Source organism: Leuciscus leuciscus, assembly GCF_965113295.1.
Source record: "Leuciscus leuciscus genome assembly, chromosome: 13".
Lineage (NCBI taxonomy): Eukaryota > Metazoa > Chordata > Actinopteri > Cypriniformes > Leuciscidae > Leuciscus > Leuciscus leuciscus.
Window position 1 is genome coordinate 7,451,973 of NC_138737.1, and position 20,829 is coordinate 7,472,801.

Here is a 20,829-nt window from a genome sequence, read left to right on the forward strand (position 1 = left end):
AGTAACGTGCCAACGATGGCCGTAGGCAGGTGAGCAGGCAGCTCTAGGTGTTGAGACACAGCCTCTCTCTTTCTCAGAACTCTTGGCCTCAGTTCACCGTCACATCCGTCAAGACGGAAAGTCCCCACATCTGAGAAACTACCTGCGGTTCCAAAGTGGTGGACACGTTTTTATTTTTCATCTTCACCCGTGTGTGTTAATCATAAATGGCATGTCGGACGTAGCTACTGTATTCACGTCATAAATTGTAGAGCCATAAAAAGAGAGAGAGAGAAAAAAGAGAGAGCGAGAGAATATGTATTAGCCTATGCTATAATTCAAGAGTGACGGTCTCATGCCATGTAGGCTAATGAACAGGTTTTGTTCATTACGCTTTGCAAAGCGTCCTTTGCCTCATTAAATGTAGGCTATATAAACAATATTATTATTATTAAATAATGATGCTAATAATGATAGTAATAATAATTATTAATATTATAGCAATAATATCATCGTGATTAGCCTACAGTATTTTCATCATTTCGACTAAACGCTACTATTCCATTAAATAAAAGCAAGACTTTGTGCTCACCAGTGAACTTTTTATCATCTGCTGTTCATTTCAGTTTGTGAAATGAAGATGAAATAATCCTTAATGAGATTTTGACCAAAAGTGGAGCTGCTGGTGATAAATAACTCATGCAGTGAAACATTTTCGGTGTCATTTACGCTCTGTAGAACTTGTCATGTTTCGTCTCTGACCTTCACGCTTGGAATATTTGACTATACAAATGGCCTAAAGATTATTGATCATGTTAATCGTACGAGCGGCATTTCATTTTAAGATTGAGTGGAAAAACCCCTCAGAAGACCTTATTTACTTTCTACTCAGACAGGAATCTCCCACTTTCATAGCATGCAGTTACAATATTTGACATGCAAAAAAAGTCATAACAAATCTGCATGTCATGTCGACTGACACTAGTCATACTTACAGCGGGTTTTACAAAAATATTTTTTTTCACTTCAACCTGTGATGCACTTTAACGCCAAATAAACTTTATGAAAGCTGCAGATAATTGCTGATAAATAGTGAATAATTGTCAGTGAAATGCTATTAGATGGTACATACATTCTTAAATGACAGCAGATTAGACGATAAGAGAGTGAGGGAAGGAGAGCAAGAGAGATAATTTTTGCTAAAGAGGGCGGTCAGGGGTTTTCAATATCTGGTTGAGGGGATTAATGACTTGGGTAAAACTATTCACCTCTACAAGGGACATTCCTCACCTCAAATCAATTACTCTGTAATAGGAGAGCAGGGCTATGCTGGCCTGTTTTTCATTAAACAGCAATCACATGAGGGACCAGTGCATCAAAATGACTGCAGCAGGTGGCTGGTGAGGGGCCCGAGAGGTTTCCTTGAAAAAGAAGATGTTTGTACCCTCATGAATCACCGTGAGAAGATGCAATCCAATAATACAGAAACCTCATGATGCAAAAGCTTAAAATGCGATGGGCCTTATCGATCTGGCTGTTTGGGAGGCCCCAAATGACAACGTCTAGTGTGCTGGAAACAGAGAGGCGAAGTTTAGGGCAGCATCTTCTGTAAATCTGTCTGGGTGGAAGACAAGTATGGGTGTTAAGGATATTGGAGGAAGGAGATAAGGAGCCAGATGTGTTTATGGCTTGCTGAGTGTTGAATATCTGAAGTGTTACATCAGCACGCCTCTCGCTTCTGATGCATCCTTCACTTGGTTTTGATTTTGAGTTCTGCTGAGTAGATGCACATCATTCTAAGAGTTCCTGCAACACGGATACTGCAACTGTTCTTGGAATCTAGACCTGCAGAGTCATTCTCTTACAAACTTTCACCACACACTGTACATAAGAGAATTACATGAGTGAATCTCACAAAAAAAGAATCAAGAATATAGAACATCAGTATAGCAGCTCATACTTTTATTTAGCAAGGATGCATAAAATTGATCAAAAGTGACGTAAAGATGTTTATGTTACAAAAGATATCAAATAAATGCTGCTCTCTTTCTATTAATCAGAGAAAAATGTAAACAAAAATATTACACAGCATCACTATTTTCAACATTGATAATAATAAGAAATGTTTATTGAGCACCAAATCAGCATATCATTATTTCACGAAGAAATTACATTTTTAAATATATTAAAATAGGAAACACCTGTTTTAATTAGTAATATTTCACAATATTGCTGTTTTTCTGTATTATTGTTCAAATAAATGCAGCCTTAGTGCGCATAAGAGACTATTTAAAAAAAAAACTTACCAACCCCTAACTTTTGAAAGGTATATAGATCTTAATGAAAATTAACAATTTAGAACAAATGAAAAGAATACATGATATGGGGAAAACCGATCTGAAAGAGTAAAACCTTTGCATATTGGATTATTTTAGTGTTGTTGTTTTTTTAACAAGGGGCATTGGCAGACTCTCTACCATTTAAATAGAAATTGGTGTAAAGTTTCCCTTTGCAGAGCTAGTAACCCTTAAAAACTTTCCATGAGTACTTTCCATGAACTGGGTTATAAGGATGAGCTAAATAAATATAATAGGGCCCTAGTGATGTCACTTTCTAGGTGTCAATTTTAAGAAATATATATATTTAAATAATTTAATAACATACCACAGTGACTTTCATATCAATTCAACAAATGACAAAATGTTGCATTTTAATTTGAATCAAGAAGGTTAATATTTCTGAGGTGGAAATCCAAAATGGAATGTCACCATCCTTGGTGGATACAGACATTTTAGAACTAGTTACTTTTCATACTATTTTATGTTAGCTAATACTGTAGTTCACCAAGCATATGCAAACATGGTACCATTTGTGCCGCTAATGCTTTAAAAAAAAGTAATGAGTCTTAAAACTGTTTTTCAGATTTATATCCAGTCATATACGTCAGGTAACACACAGTTATATTAGGAAATCAAATAAAATGTTAAAAAAGTAGGCTGCAGTCGCCTTATGAAAATGAATGTTGCATGATTGCTGGATATTAACCATTTTCCTTTCCATACTCTAGGAGAGTCACATAAAAAGGTGAAATCTCTCCTTTCCTCCATTTAAACATTCATCAGCTGAGAGCCTCATTATGCAATCTGGGCCTGAGATTGGCACTCTTGCCAAATATTTAAAAGCAAGGCAAATGTGATGCGTCACAATATTCACATTAAAAGAAGATTTCCCTAAGGATTTTTTATTGGCCTACCTAGTCAAATGAGCTGACCTCAGCTGACGTTCACTCCCAAACTGCTAAGGAGGAATTTGTTTTCTTTGAAATGCTTCAGTCACACCGAAAGCAAGTATGTTAGAAACTGTGGATGTTTATTAAATGTCACTGTGAACATGAAACACATTTTAATGATCAACAACAAGAAAAAAACTGCTAATACAAGACCATAAAAAATGGCTAGAAATTGAAACTGAGTCCATTGTAATTCACAGCAGAGCGTACCAAGTGTTAAATTGTATACAGTAGATCTGCGTTCGCTTTCATAGCTGGTCACAAATGATGGGTTTGAAGGTTTGGGGGATGTTAGAAAGAGCAAGATGTGTAAAGAATGGAAAACATCCTCTTGTCATCCTGGGGTGTTGTTATACTGCAAGACATGCTCAATTTCACGGTTAAATTATTTACATGGATGACTGGCAAGCGCTATCAGCAGGCAGGTGTAGTTTGAGAGGCCATCGGCAGGGGTTCCTGAGTTCCAAGAAGTTCACGGAGAGCAACTAGGGGCCACGAACTGAGAATCTGTATTTCCCCAAAAGCTGTAGCTGTCACACGTTCTGTCCAAAACCAATCTCTCTCATTGCAGACCACATTTCACATTTCAACATCAAATTTATTTTAATATACCTGTGGAGAGCAAGAAAAACATGGCATGATGAGGTGCGGGGATGTATTTTATTGGCGTTTTCACTTTATTTTGAATGTGCATGCTAGGACAGCTGGAGCATAGAAATCCCTCCTACAGTTTCCAGAGGGAATTGACCGTGAAAGTCAATCTGCATAGCGGCGTTCATCTTAAACAATTTCACCTCACAGAAATGCCTGCAGTTCTCTTTATTGAGCGAGAATGTGTCACAAACTTGATCAAAACGCATCAGTTTGGTTGGGCTGTGACAGCTGTTTGCTCTGTTGTAGTTTTGAGTTCCTTTGACGTTGGTGAATTGGTTTTTCAGTAGGGGTTGGCATAGCAGTATATACGATAAGTTAGCCATTTGAGCATAGATAAACATTTGATCAATAAAGCAGGTTGATATTGAAATGCTTCGCATTCTTAAAATACTCTGAGGGATAAGTTCTCCTTTGATTCATAAAACTATTTCTTTGATTTCCATCCAATATAGATATAAAAGTGATTGTAAAACATTTCGAAACAGAAATGACTATTTTGATGTTGTTGTTTAAAGTGCAGACAATGTTCATCTTTGACAGGATAATCAATGTACAATCACATCAAATATGAAGATACAAATAAAGTTATGAAACCGATTTTCACATTCTAAACACTGGGTCATCTTAGTTAACATGGACATCGCACAATAAATGGCATTAGTATACAAATAAAACATGTTCAGTATTGTGTTATCAAGACTAATACAAACACACATAACAACAAAAGTAAATTAATAAAAGGACATTGCAAGTTTATGGTTTGGAAAGGAAACATATGCTCATTGTCAGTGCCATAAATTAAATAGAAAAGAGAAAGTTAGTGAGTCAAGTCTGTATAGATAAAAAAGCAAACAAATACAAAGAGAAGCAACATTAGTTTACGCCAAAATCAGTTACTCACCCTCATGATTTTATACAACAGTTCAATAAACAAGAAGATAATACTGAGTAAATTGCATTTTGACAATATTGTCATATACTTTGTGTACTTTTGCTTCACAAATGAAAATAGATCCTTATGAAATATGAAACCCGCAACAGCGGCGGGTAGTGTTTCTTCCTGAATTATTCATTATTTTGAACAGATCAGGTGAGTGAATGATTCAGTGATTCACTCATAAAAAGACACTTGATCCGTTCTTGTATGAATCAGCATTTATGAACAAAGTGTTTGAGTAAATGATTCAACAAGTCAGTCAGCCATTTCTTTCATTCTCGAATGAATCAGTGTATTTGAACATTCTATGATCCATTACTCACTTGAGTCAATAATTCACCCATAAATACAGTAATTTGCCCCCACCTACTGGCATAACGATATGACGTGCAGAAAGAGTCGCTGAAAATCTATTGAACTGTTGTATTGTTTATATTTAGTCTTTGCTAATTCCATTTTACACTTTTAGGAGCCTCCAAAGCAAATCAAGCTATGTCAAGTAACATTTGCTACTTGCTACAATATAATAAAATATGTGTGCTTTAAAATGCCTAAATGTAATTTAGATCTTGACCCATTTTAGGGTAAACTATTCCTTTTTATTTCAGAAATTTCCCAATTTATCTCAAACAAATGACATTAAATGAATGCATGTGAATATATCTTGGTGGCAAACCGATGAGCTACCGAATAAGCTACTGAAACGATCTCCAGGTGGATCTGACAATAAAAACAGAAGAGTCAGTCTGTTCACAACAATAAAAGCAGTTCAACCCAAGTTCACTTCTCAGATCTCCTCCAAGATTAAGCCTTAAGCTCCGTCAATCCATCTCACTGGGATTTCAGGTGAACCCGACATACTGTGCATAAGATAAAATCTAACACTCTGCTAACCGGCAGTAACACCAAAGGGTTACTGTGTTTTTTGAGAGACGTTTAGCTTCTCCATTGATAAACCTCCCACCGACTGACCTGTCAAGAGTGAAAAATGTGCCTGTATTGGCCCATCACTCTGAAAGCCACCATTGTGACACATATTCTCTTTGAGCATCCCTGGTGGTCAATAACGTATTTACTCGACATGTGGGGAAAAGTAGTTACCTCCCAGATATTACAGCGGTGGCTGGACACACCAATAGCAACCTTGTCATGTTTAACTACGAGTTATTGATTAAGCACTGGATGAAAATAACATAGAACAAGCTGCCTCTCTGTCGGATGTTTGAGAAGAGTTAAAAGTCTTTATTTTTTATGAAAAGCTACACATTCTTGCTAAATTTCACAGCTACAGAAGTTTTTTTCTTTTTCTTTTTTTCTTTTCTTTTTTTTTTACACAACAACTACTGATTTTTTTTTCATTAGTACATTTTTGACAATACCTGCAATGTTTCGTCATAATAATATTCAGAGATGTGAACAGCAGATCAAGAGAAAAACAACAGCCCACTGGGCATTAGCACGAACACTACAAGATGGTGGGAAAACGGGGATTGAAAGATGGATAGAAACAGAAACATGAGAAAGAGGTTGTCGCTATAAAGTTCTTGCGTTTCTGCACCGAGTGTCTCTAACACCTACAGCCATCATATGAGTTGTTCTAGTCAAGTTTTCTAGTTCTCGCTCATTTATTCTCCTCCTTGGTGGGCCTGATCTTCATCTCGGTGAACTTCAGCGAGTACTGCCAACCCGTCCAGGACGACCACTCGATGCCGTCGGCGTACGAGGTGTGCTGGCCGCGCAGGTACTGTCCGTTGAGGTTGGAAGTGTGGCAGTTGCGGTACCACCAGGCGCCGTGGTAGAAGGACGCACAGTTATTCTCAGAGTGGTCGTTGTCCTTGTCCTTAGTGGTGAATTTCATCCCGTTGTGTTTGAGCAGCGAGTCGCCTGCAGCGTCAGATCAATGCGTGATGGAAAGAAAGATTGAGAGAGACAGAGGAAGGGTGGAAGCGTGTGATAGACAGGGACGGTGAGGAAAAAAGACAGAAACAAAAGAACAAGTGAGTCACTCAACCGCAACGTCTTTGTTTATGCGTATCATGGAAAGTTTAGAAACTGCAGTACACAAGGTTTCAACAAAGAAGTTATGTTCCAAAACCTAGTGAGCTGCCTTGCTGTCCAAAGTCTACATAAGCAGCTGCCTTCTATTGCATCAATGGAACCTCAAACAAGCATAAAAATACACAAATATTAGGTAAAATGTCAATTTTTTATTATTTAGAAAATTGTTATTATTATAAATTATAAATTATTTTGTGAAATATTTTTGCAATTGACATTAAGGATCTTTTATTATTATTATTATTATTAAAAATGTAAGCCTGGGACACACCAAGCCGACGTCAAAGAACTAGTGGCGATGAAACCCGACTGTGTTGTCGCCTCTCGTCAGTTGTGTCGGCAGCGCTCGAACACACCAATAGGACTAAAGGCGACCATCAACTAGCATCTGCGTTCTGCGTCTGCGCGTATAAGTACATTTCTATGTCAGAAGGTATCAATAGTAATTCAAAAATGGAAACCGAAACTTCCAATCAGAGTTCTCTCTCTCTAACAGAGGGCCCGATGCCAATTCAACATTCTGAATCAGCCCAAAAACCCTGACGGTGTCCAACAAAAGCCCAAAAACTATGCCGATTGACGAAAAAAAACTGCCCGACATTGCCCGACTGTCCACTTGGTGTGTCCCTGCCATTATAAAGCCAGCATGCAAATAGAGTGCAACAGAACTGCAATGCAATTATGATGACTAAAGTATTTCAATTAAATATTGTAACTGTAATGGGATATATGTATAATGTCTCTTAGGTTTGAAAGAAAACAATGCTTTGTGCTTGTGTTTTTTGTATTGTATCATTTACAATTTAGTGATTTAAACCATCCTGTGCTTGAAAATGTGTTTATAATGTAATGTTAATACACTACTGTTCAAAAGTTTGAAGTCATAAAAAAAAGGCTTTTACATTGAAACATATAAATTATATTTGAAATGAATGCTGTTCTTTTGAACTTTCTATTCATCAAAGAATCCAAAAAAAAAAAAAAAAAAGACAGTTTCCAAAAAAGTAAGTAGAAATATTTGTTGCGCTCTAAATTGACAAAAAATTATTTTTCTTCAGATGCGTATAGAGGCAAGGTTCTAGTTTCTTAGAGTTTCCAAAAAAGAAAAACATTGATAAAATTAAGAAATATTAGACTGATTTCTGAAGGATCATGTGACTCTACAGACTGGAGTAATGATGCGTAAAATTCAGTGTTGCATCACAGGAATAAATTACATTTTTTAAATATGTTAAAATCAGTTATTTTAAATTGTAATAATATTTCACAATATTTCTGTTTTTCTAAATTTTCTACCAAAGTAACACAGCCTTAGTGAGCACAAGAGACTTTCAAAAACATTCAAAATCAAAGTGACCCCAAACTTTTGAATGGTAGTGTATTTAAAACTTTTATGCACATAATATATACAGTTATGCATTTATACTTGCTTTTTATAGCTTTCAATTCATACAATCAAATAGCTTAGAATAGGGATGCTAAAACTGCTTATAGGCTAATATTTTGAGCAGTAAAACATAAATTGGACACACATTTCACAATAAGCTTAGCATGTTTACATCTGCATATTGAGATTGCTTGCTCTGCTAGTGATGTGGAGAGAGACAGAAACCAAAGAGGGGAGCGTTTTAACGCGTTGCCGCTAATGTGCCCTTATTAAGCTCTGTGATGTATGTCTCAGGGATGTAATGTTGCAGTGTGCTGCTAGGCTAATCTAATGCCAGTTTCCTGCCTCCATACCGCCCGGCTCCGCTGGGCCCGGCCACGCTGACAAGATCAGCTTTTTATTGCCAGCCTTGCAGTAAAACCCTTCTCCTGTCCTCTTCCTCTGACTCTAATTCTGCTGCAACATGTATCGTGATAGCCGTTTTATTGGGACAAAGGAGATCCAATTGATGGCGTTTTGTCATATTGTAAAGTGTGTTACACATCATAAACTTGTTTCTGGTGCCTCATAGATTCATCACTGTGGTCTAGCAGATAACGAATCAGCAGAATGATAGGGGTATAAAATGACAGCATCTGGACTGTGAAAGGAGACCCAGTGAACAGCTGTGGAGATTACCAGCAGAAAAAAGCTATGGAGATTGCTTTACATGGTTTTAGCAGGTTTAAAAGGTTAAAAGATGGTCATGTATGGTCTTTGGCTGTTTCAAGCTGGTCTAAGATGAGAATCAAGCTTGCTTAAACCGGCTAAGACTTTACCATTTTAGACTGTACCATCAGTTTCAGTATGATTGTCTTTTTTTTTCTTTTTCTGTCAAACTAATTTTGAAAAACAAACATTGACAACCAAACCGTTTCGGTTCCAATTGACATCCATATAATGGAAGGGGATGGGAACCGAAACTGTTTGGTTACCAACATTTTCTTTCACAGATAAAAAAAAAAAAATGTCATGCTGGTTTGGAATGACATGAGGGTGAGTAAATTATGTCAAAATTTTCATTTTGGGGGTGGGCTATCCTTTTAAGATGGGTCTCAAGATAGCTATTTACAGTCATTTGCTGGTCAGAACAAAAAGCTGGTTTAGATGGCCTACATGGTTCAGCCATGTTGGTCAACAGTAACAACTATCATGTTCTAAAAACCAATTTGAACATTGGTACGCTGTGGTCAGTTTTAACCAGTTTAAGCTGGTGTACCTGGTACCAGTCTAATCTGCTGAAAAATGACCAAAACCACTTGAAACCCATTAAAACAGACCAGCCTAACAAGCTTTGGAAACTAGCTAACAAACTTAGTTAGGGAAAGCTGCTGGCAGGAAATCCTTCACTCTTTATATAAGCAAATCTTCACCAACTGCCTCTGTAATACTAGTATGTTGCAATATTCATAGTGTTCAATTTCAAGAATCCCCAATCAGACAATGCTGGAAAAAATTTTCATTTGCTCGAACGAAATGATTAATCATTGCAGTAAATTGCAGATTCTGTGCAAAATAGACCTCGCAATTTGTGCACTTGAGGGGGTGTAGAGAGTGTATCTGCATGAAGGTGCATCTCAGACTTTTCTGAAATGTCTTGAGACAGACCCACTCAGGAGGGCGATACGAGTCATTAGGTATGCGCATGAATACATAATCGCATAAATGCCGAAAAACACTGCAACATCAGAGAGAAATTATACACTCCTCTACTTGGACAAGCATTGTTACAAAATAATCAAACGCTCACATGTAATTTCGCTTCATACTCTGGCCTCCCTAATGGTAGGGAAAACATTTCTGTGCACTTGCAAAACTGTCATTAGCATGCTTTGAAGTTGGCACTGTATTAGTACTCAAAGTGTTTACCGAGATCAGGGCATCATGGGTGTAAAAACTCATCTCAGGTAATTATTTCTTCCCCGAGATCCCTGCTGTGGCTGAGCGTTCTTTCTCTACGCTATCGTAAAGGCCTTTCATTAAACAAAGTAGCATTAAAGACACCACGCTTGTGTTATGATATGCAAGCAGTTATGATATGAACATTCTCGCATGCAAGGACAGGGTGTGTGAGGAACACTTTTACACCAAAAGATTTTTGTTTTGTTTTATCTCAGTTGCAAAAAACATCACAGTAATTTGTGAAAAACACAGGATTCTGGGGTATGGCTCATCAAAATCTCCGCAGGGATGCACTGTCATATTGAAATAATGTCATATCAAATCGGTACATCAGCATCAGCGCACAATCGCTAAAATACTTTCAGACAGCTGCTCTGCACAGTTTTAGATGTCTACTGAAGAAGTAACTTGGGACGGTTTAGTCTTTTAGTAATGGCCCGGGTGAATGAGATTCTCTGTGGTTTTGCATGCCACATATTTTGGCAAATTTTCAAGGCGTTACAATTATATTTACTATTTAAATTTTTGGTCTTATAGTGCATAAATTCATGAGTGCATGTTATTCCATCCATCCGTAAGGCCTATAAACCTTCAAACTTGAAAAAGATTAAAAACATTTTTTTTCATGATTTCTCTTTATACCAGTTCCATAAAAAAGAAGCTAATATTGAATAACTTATATTTTAAACACAATATCACCAGTTCCCTTTCAGTCGGTGATGTTCAACGTCACGTCATTTATATATAATTAAAGGTGACTTTTTATTTATTCATTTTTAAATAGTATTATTACTCAAATGCTATCACATCGCTGTTGGACTGAAACCTTGTATCCTCCAAATATGTAGGGCCCTATGAAATCCGTTTTCTTTTTTCTCAAATTCCGTAAAAAAAAAATTCGAATTCCGTTTTTTGGGATTTATTTTCATTCCTTTCGGATTTTTCGGATTTGCTTGTTTTCTTTTCACTTCTAAGCAGTATTGACCTTTAAAAATTCAGTTACACAAACTCACAATTCAGCTTTTAATATATTCAGCGAGGCACATTCAAAAATTCAGCCAAACCTTCAACAAATCTCTGGCCAAAAATAACAGTAACATGAAGGTTACAGTTACAAGGTAGGATTGATGAATATTAAATTAAAGATTAAATGCAGCCATGCTGGAGGGAGACAGAAACACTGAAACAACGATATGTGCCTGACAGAAAGCCAACACCATGACATATTACAGCCTAAAAGTACAGTGTTAACCCATCATCATCAGTGACCCCTCCATGTAAGCAAAAAAAGATAAATTACTGACATTTACAAAAACAATGCACATTAGCTTATCTTTTATTATTAATAGTAAAATTCGGTCCAATTTTCCCATGGTGTCTGTCGTTGCTATGCAACCATGCACCGCGCTCTCCACAACGACAAAGAAGTTTTAGTAGCTAATAGATTTCCACCACCGAGAAACGCTTGCTACAAGATTTATTTACGGAGAAGAGAAAAACACCCGTAGTGTTTGTGTTGCACCCCCATCCTTTATGTTGACTGAGCTTTCAATGTTGTTACGGAAAGGGTGAAGTTGATATGCTGGTTCTTGTCACATGAACTGCGGTGCGCTTGCGGCATTCTGAAAAGTTGAGGTGTTTTCATCTCCCTGCGCCTGGAAAAAATGAGCGCGTCGCTTCAATTATGAGCGCGCTTGCCGCACGCCTACATTTGAAATTACGAACTTGAGCGTGCAAAAGACACGACATGTGATCGGCCCCTTGACGAGCTCGCTTCGACATTTTTCTCCGTACGTGGGAACGTAAGGACATATGGTTACTAGGCAACATGTTTAACAATGCCATTTGGCCACGGTTTAGGTAGAGACCTTTCTACGTTTGTTGTTTTAAACTGAACAAATGAGAAAGAAGTACAAAAAAAAATTTGTTTATTTAATATGTCAACAAAATATATGCAAATTCCGTGCGTATAAGAGAATTCCGTTTTCATGTGTAAATTCCGTGATTCCGTCCGCGTTTTCCGCATCACGGAAATCATAGGGCCCTAAATATGCTACTTTTGAAAATGGAAAAAAAACTGTATTTTTTAAATAATGAAACACTGTGTTGTCAATGTTGATATTGTGGCTTTATACATGATCAGACACTTGCATGTGTCATTAGAATATTAACATTTTACCAAAATCAAACTCAAATGGAGTTACAAGATTTTTGACCATCTGAGGCAGACGCTTAGTAATGAAATCTTGAGTAATGAAAACGCTGTACTTATTCAAAGAACCAGTCCTTTTTTTTACATTTGCATTGCAAACAAGCAGAGATGGTCCAAGCTGCATTCGGCACTTCATTGAAAAACCCACAGATGAACATAAAGGGTGATCTGGAAGCTTATTTCCGCCATGGAATAAAAACATTGAAACTGTATTTGCATTTTTTTTGTCTCACAATTGTAACTTTTTCCTCACAATTTCAAGTTTACATCTCGCAATTTTTTCTCAGAATTGTGTGATATAAAGTCGCAATTGTGTGTTATAGAGAAAATGAGAAAAAAATCAGTTTTATATCTCGCAATTCTGACATTATAACTCGCAACTGCGACTTTATATCACACGACTCTGAGAAAAAAAGTCAGAATTGCGAGATGTAAACTCGCAAGTGTGAGAAAAAAAAAGTCAGAATTGTGAGATAAAAAGTCTATTCCTTATCTTTTACAGTTTTTTATTCCGTGGCGGAAACAAGCTTCCACAGGGTGACCAATAGTAATGATTAATGAAAATAAATAAAAAGAAAATGAAATATGGAGATACGAGGTATCCGCCCCACAGAGATGATCAACATGTTTTTCTAGTTCATCATTAATATCAGAGAAAAAGATACTTTGTGATAAAAAAGAGAATAAATTTAAATCCTGCTTTTGAATTTTGAGCTGCCTGCCGCATTCAATTGTTTTCACGTTTGATTTTATGGCCGCAATGTGCCTTTTACCATTGACCTTGTGTCAGAATTTTCCCTTTCTAATTTCTGTGAAGGTTGGACTCTGAGGAGGGACTTGCTATATATTTGACAAACCATTATTAAAGGTGTCAAGGACATCTCACAATGTTGCCCTCCAGAAACCTCATTTTGGGTCTGTGAAGTTGTGTGTTTAGGTGTTTACTCCTTTTATTTTTCAGCTTTTGTTTTGTTCCACACTGCTGCTTACTCTTAAAAAATGGCTGTTTAATTTCATTGTGCTAAAACATTCGATCTGTGTTGATCTCTCCCAACATTTTACTCAAAACTAAGTTTCCTACTTGAGCAAGCACAGCTCAGACGAAAAAATCTAAATGTGATTTAATCCTTACAGTCAGTCCAACCTACCATTCATGTACACATTAATGCTTTAAACAACCATGCATGCATTTTAATCGAGACAGCGGCGTAAGAGTCCAAACAAGACGTAATTGATAAGATTGGGAATCAATGTGGCATGACTCCTCCAGCGGGGGATGTTTAAGACAGCCTTGCTAATTAGACGCGTGGATGCAGTATTCTCCTCTTGATTTATGTTAATAGGAGTGTTTGTTTACGTCTCCCATAATAAGCCGAGTGACTGCTTTATTGGAATGCCATAGATGTATTCTACGGCTTCATTATCCCTGCCCTTTCCGGCACACTGCGAAGGTCACGCCCGTGTCCGGCCCCTGCGTGGAGGGCAGTGCTCGGGGAAAAACACCTGAGAATAATATAATGCGGGACCCAATTAACGTTAAAAAGAGGCCCCGGCGACAGCGCAGGTGAAGCATTGAGAATTGCTCATCATTTTGCCTCGCCACAGACGATAACCCGTGGCCTCTGTTGCTTTGCGTGCCACAGGAATATATCTGAACGCCACTGACAACAGGGCAGGAAACTTTAAATTAGTCTTGTGATTCTCATGATAGTTTCTATTCTAGGCTGAGCTTTTTTGTTTTGCTGGGTGCAATTCAGGCCACTAAGTTTGGATTTCCTGCCTGTGCTTATGTGGGCTTGTTTTAAACACAGAAACGTTATATATATATATATATATATATATATATATATATATATATATATATATATATATATATATGTTTCTTCTGTTCATCAAGCCTGCATTTATTTGAGCTTAAATACAGAAAAAATTGTTATATTGTGATATATTATTACAATTTAAAATAATTGGTTTTCAATTTATTATACTTTAAATTATCATTTATTTCTGTGATGCAAAGCTGAATTTTCAGCATCATTACTCCAGTCTTCAGTGTCACATGTGACATCCAGTCTATCACATGATCCTTTAGAAATCATTCTAATATTCTGATTTATTATGAGTGTTGGAAACAGTTCTGCTGCCTAATATATTTGATGAATAAAAGGTTAAAAAGAACTGCATTTATTCAAAATAAAAAAATATTTTCTAATAATATAAATCTTCTTTACTATCACTTTTTATCAATTTAACACATCCTTGCTGAATAAAAAAATTGATTTATTTCAAAAAAAGAAAGAAAAAAAATGACTGACCCCAAATTACTGACCAGTCGTGTATATTGTTGTTACAAAAGATTTCTATTTTTAAAACATTTGCTTCTTTTTTTTTTTTTTTTTTTTTTATTCATCAAAGTATCCTAAAAAAGTATCACAGGTTATGAAAAAATATTAAGCAGCAGAACTGTTTCCAACTTTGGTAATGAATCATCATATTAGAATGATTTCTAAAGGATCATGTGATAGACTGGAGTAATGATCCTGAAAATTCAGCTTTGCATCACAGAAATAAATGATCATTTAAAGTATAATAAATTGAAAACCAATTATTTTAAATTGTAATAATATATCACAATATTACTTTTTTTTTCTGTATTTTTGATCAAATAAATGCAGGCTTGATGAGCAGAAGAAACTTCTTTCAAAAACATTAAAAATAGTAATGTTTCCAAACTTTTGACCTGTACTGTATATATATATATATATATATATATATATATATATATTACACGTCTCTGTGGAATACTTGATTTGTTCAATTGCGCCATCCAGCAGTATGTTATTCCCCAATAACAACTGCTAAAAAAAAGATAACACAGGCTCATCCGGGTTACTGAAGTCAGCTGTACTATACGCTTGCTAGGAACGTTTTTCTTCATGGAAGTTTTTCGAGAGGTATTTTTCTGCTGATGACGACTGCATGGATAAAGCAAAGGAACCATGTGGACCTCATCAGAAGTCATTAAATATAGCTACACTAGCCAGCACAACAAAAACATACAAGTTACACTAAATGCACTAAATACGGTAAAAAAATTAAGGAAAATAAACTAGTCTCTACCAAAGAAAATTTATTTTAGAATAAAATGTGATTTTTAACTATACTGGCCTAATTATGTATGTTTAAAAAGTAAATGTAGAATATATATTTATTTACATTTACTTTTTAAAGTAAGCTTACTTACCATAATTTTTACAAGATTCTTTTAACTTTATTTAGTCTGTTTATTCATTTAGTATGTGTACAGCATTTTACATTACATTCACTGTTTGATACTGGTGAAATAATCAATTCAAATTACTTTTGGGGCGAACAGTCATTTGGATCATAAATTCATAATTTTATGCTAATTTCTAAGTTCATTTTTTGCTATGTTTTTCTGTGCAAACATTTGCAAAGACCGCTGATATTTCTGATTTATGTCCCTAAATGGAAAAAACATAAAAATAAAACAAATATAATTTCTGACACCCTCCATGTCAGTTAAATTGTCTGTCATGGTCTAAAGTGGATGTTCATGGCCAGATAATCTGTCAAAAGTCTGTCTAGGCGGGACTACATATCAGCCAAAGAACTTTTACCAGCATTTACCTGAGACTCCCTATAAAACCTGACATGAACTTTGGCTCCAGGCTTCAATGCAGGTCCACAACTGAATTGCTGTTGTGCAGGATGTCTTAAGAATACAGAGCTTTAAAAGCAGGACACTATGACCTATGGTTTTCTGCGAGACCTATGCCTTCTCAATAAATGCAATAGTTTTTGGCTCCACACTGCAGGTAAGCACAGGAACTCTCGGTCAAAGGCAGAATAGTGTGAATCATACCTGCAGTGCCGGAGTAGTCCGCGATGCTCAGTGGGTAGCCATCCTCGTCTGGGTCAACAGAGAACAAACCCACTCCAAAAGAGCCGTACTGCGCAAAGGATGTACTGTTCTCAAAGTCCTCCAGGTCAATCCTCAGCTCGTAGTTGGCTTGAATGGTAAGTGCATGGATTCGTTTCATGCCTGAAAAAGAAATTTCGATTAAGTTAATGAAAAAATGTGCAGATGAGATTTATTTGAAAATAAAGAAGGTGGAAAGAGCATTTGGGTGACCAGCTTGTGCTACAGACATAATTGATACCTCAAATCATGTTGCTTGTTATTAATAAAATACATTTTGGGCAAGTTAGACTGTTAGTGGGACAGAAATGTGTGTATACAGTTGTAATCGAAATTATTCAACCCCCATTGCAAATCAGGTTTATTGGCAAATTTGACAGACTTCCAGCTGTTTTCTATGAGGAAATCAAACAAAAGTAATTGAAATAGCTCAACACAACACATTTTTTAAGTGGTTTCCCCTTCTGCAATCTCAAAATTATTCAACCCCCTGAATAGAATCCCTCACAACAACACAAATCTGCAAAACAGGTGTTGTGTCAAGCCCACCTGATGCAACTAATCAAGGGCTTCATTAGTTGCAGTAGGTGTGCTTGAGCTAGAACACATGAAATATCTGAACTGGCTAGTTATATATGCCTATATTTCCCTAGTCTGCTGCCATTATAGTCTTGATACTAGTGAAACCATTAGCCAATTAGCATTGAGATTGTCATTCCTTGCACTTTAACTCTATTGGCTAACCCCTGTGACTGGGTTATTTGTTTTCTAACTTCTCACTCTAACATGAAAAGAACTAGCAGTGAACTTTAAGATTCCACTGCAACATTCATAGCAAAGTTCTATAGTAAGAGATGCAACATTGAGAATCTGAAAGCACAAAATGCACATCTTCTTCCTCAGAGGGGCGGGTCTGCTAGAGACATAACTTCTCATTCTTAGCTAAGACCGACTTGAAGGACTCTGGTCTACTTCCTGGGATCAATATCACAACGGGAGACCCAGATTCTAGTAAGTTCTGCTCTTAATATTCCACCCAGTTTTCACACAGAGGAGGAGAGGTGCTTGACAGGAGACTAATGTGCTCGCCTACAAATGAATTCCCTTTGTAGCCCGTTCACTGGCATGTGCGTTGCACCCACAGGACAGAAAATCAATACAGCAGAGTTTTGCTAGGTCTAATCGTAGCTTGCTGCTGGTCTTCAGCTGTTGTGGACCGCAGCGCATGTTTGGGTAGGGTGTTAGGTGAATAAACATTCACCTAACACCCTGCAACTTATTTGCTGTATTTGCTAAACAGAATGTGTTGCTTAAAAAGCATCACACTGTGCCTAACAGATGTTCAACAGCCATTAGATATCTACAAAAAACAATCATTAACATTAGCAATGACACTGAGATATTGTTTTTAAGTCAACGTGAAGCCATTCACAGCCCATTTCTTTGCATAAACCTGCAAATTTCAGAGTGAAACAAGATATTCAGTGAGAAAAAAATAGGTTGGGACTTTATTTTATTAATCAGGAATTGATTGGATAATGAAAAGTGGCCGTTATGTATCAAAACAGAGTCGTTTGAAGGGAGGGATTGAAAAGTAAGAGGGATTCATGATGTCATCTAAAAAGAAAAGTTGTCAAAATACTAAAACTTATTGGGATTAATTAGTGCATGCTATTCCAAGATAATATATATATATATACAGTGTATATTTATATTTGAATTAGTCTTATTTTTTTTTCAGTTCTCATTTTAGTTTAAGTTTTTTTCATTTTTTGTCATGTTAGCATTTTTATTAGCTTTTGATTTGTTTAAGAAAATACATTTTATTTGGCTTTATTTTTAGTATTTTTATTTTTAGTAATTTTAGTACTTCAACTTTAACATATTTTTAGTTAGTTGCCAAGGGAAAATTTCTAATTTTTGTTTAAGTTTATTAAGTTTATAAAGTCTATTTTTAGCTGCTACATCATTTAAGATTCACCCCTTTGCTTCTGAAATGCTCCCCACACTTTGAACCTAAAGTTACATGATAGCCTGAGTGAGAAGCAGCAGTCTATCTGCCTCCCTGCAGTCCTGCAGAATAGACTAACATTTGTTCAAATGATATTGGCATAATAACAGAGATGGTTATGATGGCTTTGAATGGTGGGGGACTGGTGTGGTACCGTTCCAGCAGCAGCCGAGCGCAACATCAGGCTCTATTAAGCACCAACACCCTTCTAATGGTCTCTGCGCTGACTAAATGGATAGGCCATTTGCACTCGAAGGTCATTTCTGTTTCAACCCAGGGACCCAGAAATGTTACACAGAGGTGCGATATATCAGAACAGGCGTGCTAAAGACAGAGGGCTGGCTGTGCTGTTCGTCATCTAAAAACTAATGTGCGTATGATTATCTTCACCTGGTCGGGGGTTTCAAATGGCTCCAGATAACCTGATACGAGACCCATCTTCCTATTGTTTTGCACGATATGATCTGAACCTTGCTATACTTTGATAAGTATATCAAGCAACAAGCTTGCAATGTGCCGTGTTTTCGTTTTTATGGCAGTGATCTATTAAAATGAAATGATACTGTTTTCTGTCCTTTACATGCAACCTGCAAGCAATCACATTATTATCGCATGCCACAAGCTGATTTGCCTCTGCTGATCCAGCGGCCAATGAGATAGCTGATCAACATTTAAACAGTCTGATTCAGTGTTTGCTGTAGGCCAATCATGCAGCGCGCAATCCTCTGAACCCCTCCACCTCCCCCAGCTCCACCTGCCTAGATCTGCTACGGGATTTATGCATGTTTGATTATGCAGCAGCATCTTACTTGCTCACAGCAGGGTGTCTGTGTACCTATTAGCAGTAGCAAGTCCATACTTGCTCTGCAGAACCAGTAGCAGCAATAATCAACAGCAGCAGTGTGTGTTTTGGCACTGTGTTGAGTTGCCACTATATATAAAATCTGCTTCCTGAAGCAAAACCTATTGAGAATGACTGCTGTAAATCACATGTTGGATGAGTTGGATATGGAGGCAATAACATACCAGGGTGACTTCATATAGCTTCTAGTGTTGTTGACACAAAGACAGTTTGATCTGTTTTTGGGAAGCATTGATTACCGCCGAAACTGCCGCCTGAAAGCCCTGCGGGGAGGACCTCGCTCCACAGCGGATCCAAGTCTGTCAGTCCACACAACAAAATCAAACACAAACCCCTCAACCTTTCATCATATCACTTCCACAGCCTTGATGGGCCATGTTGTCTAAGCACCAAATATCTATTATCTTGTGATGACATAGCTTTTTTTTAATTGTTGTAACGTGTTAGATGTTTTTCTTGCGCTTACAAAAGATCCCTTCTTTCTCATTTCTCCTTTTGTCCTCACAGACCCCCCACAAAAGAGGATAGAATGATTACAAAATGAGAAATGTTTGAATAATTAAGCATCATCGGAAAAGATGCACTTGTCAAGAGTTGATCAGAATATAATTCTGTTCGTTCTGTATATTGTCTATAAAACACAGCTTCATATTTATCACTCTAAGGAGTCAAATTTGGGAGAATGTCTTTTGGCTATTGGAATGAACATTTACATATCTCCAGGCATAAAATTTAACATGCTCTGACATCAAACAGAAATCTTTGAAATGTAAGTACCGTAGTTATGTTTAAACTGTGGATTTCCTCTGAATTTACATAATTACATTCAGGACTTTAATTAAATCTCAAGAGACTCACTCAACCCAAGTAACAATAATTTCTTAGAGATATATAAAACAGCGAACATGTTGCCCTGAATTACTATGGAGTGCTAAGGTGTAGAAGGTAGTAATTAATCAATTGTTCTGTGAAAGCTACTTTGAAGTGCCGTTTAACTTTGAAAGGCTTCATGTCGGGCCTGAATGACTACATTAAATAGTTGGCATTAAAGGGTCAGTTCAACCAAAAATGAGAATTCTGTCATTCATTCACCCTTGTGTTGTTTTAAACTTTTATGACTTTCTTTTTTCCGTAAAACACAAAAGATGTTGGACAGAATGAGAATCAATCAATCAATCAATCAATCAATCAATCAATCAATCAATCAATCAATCAATCAATCAATCAATCAATCAATCAACCAATAAATCAATCTCTATCTATCTATCTATCTATCTATCTATCTATCTGGCCTATAAATCTTCAAACTTCAAGGCTTTTTAGACTTTTGTGAAAACCTTCAAAACTAACATTCCAAGTTTATTTTGACAAACTTAGTTTTTTTTTTTAGTTAAAACAAATTACAGTTACATGAATTTCTCAGAATTTCAAGTAATTTTTGTTCTACTTCCTTCAAATTCCAATCCAAAACAATTAATGTTTTATTTTTTATAGGGACAGATACAATAAACATAGATAAAACTGGGACAACAGCCATTGAATGTATGTATCATAGT

The 20,829-nt window shown here is 36.6% G+C and overlaps 1 protein-coding gene across 5 annotated transcripts in view; it reads right to left on the reverse strand.

The window, feature by feature from the left end:
- Positions 1-1,164: 1,164 nt before the first annotated feature.
- Positions 1,165-20,829, reverse strand: part of fibcd1a (fibrinogen C domain containing 1a) — a 112,657-nt gene continuing 92,992 nt past the window's right edge. For 4 of the 5 annotated variants that reach the window (XM_082188166.1, XM_082188164.1, XM_082188165.1 and 1 more), the window contains 2 exons: positions 16,344-16,523; positions 3,923-6,743 (listed from right to left, as the gene is read on the reverse strand). In XM_082188166.1, the coding sequence (XP_082044292.1) occupies positions 6,481-6,743; positions 16,344-16,523 (443 nt within the window). In that variant the 3' untranslated portion in view covers positions 3,923-6,480. Of the gene's footprint in view, positions 3,881-3,922; positions 6,744-16,343; positions 16,524-20,829 lie in introns of those variants that run through there. The other variant, XM_082188167.1, reaches the window with a different exon arrangement.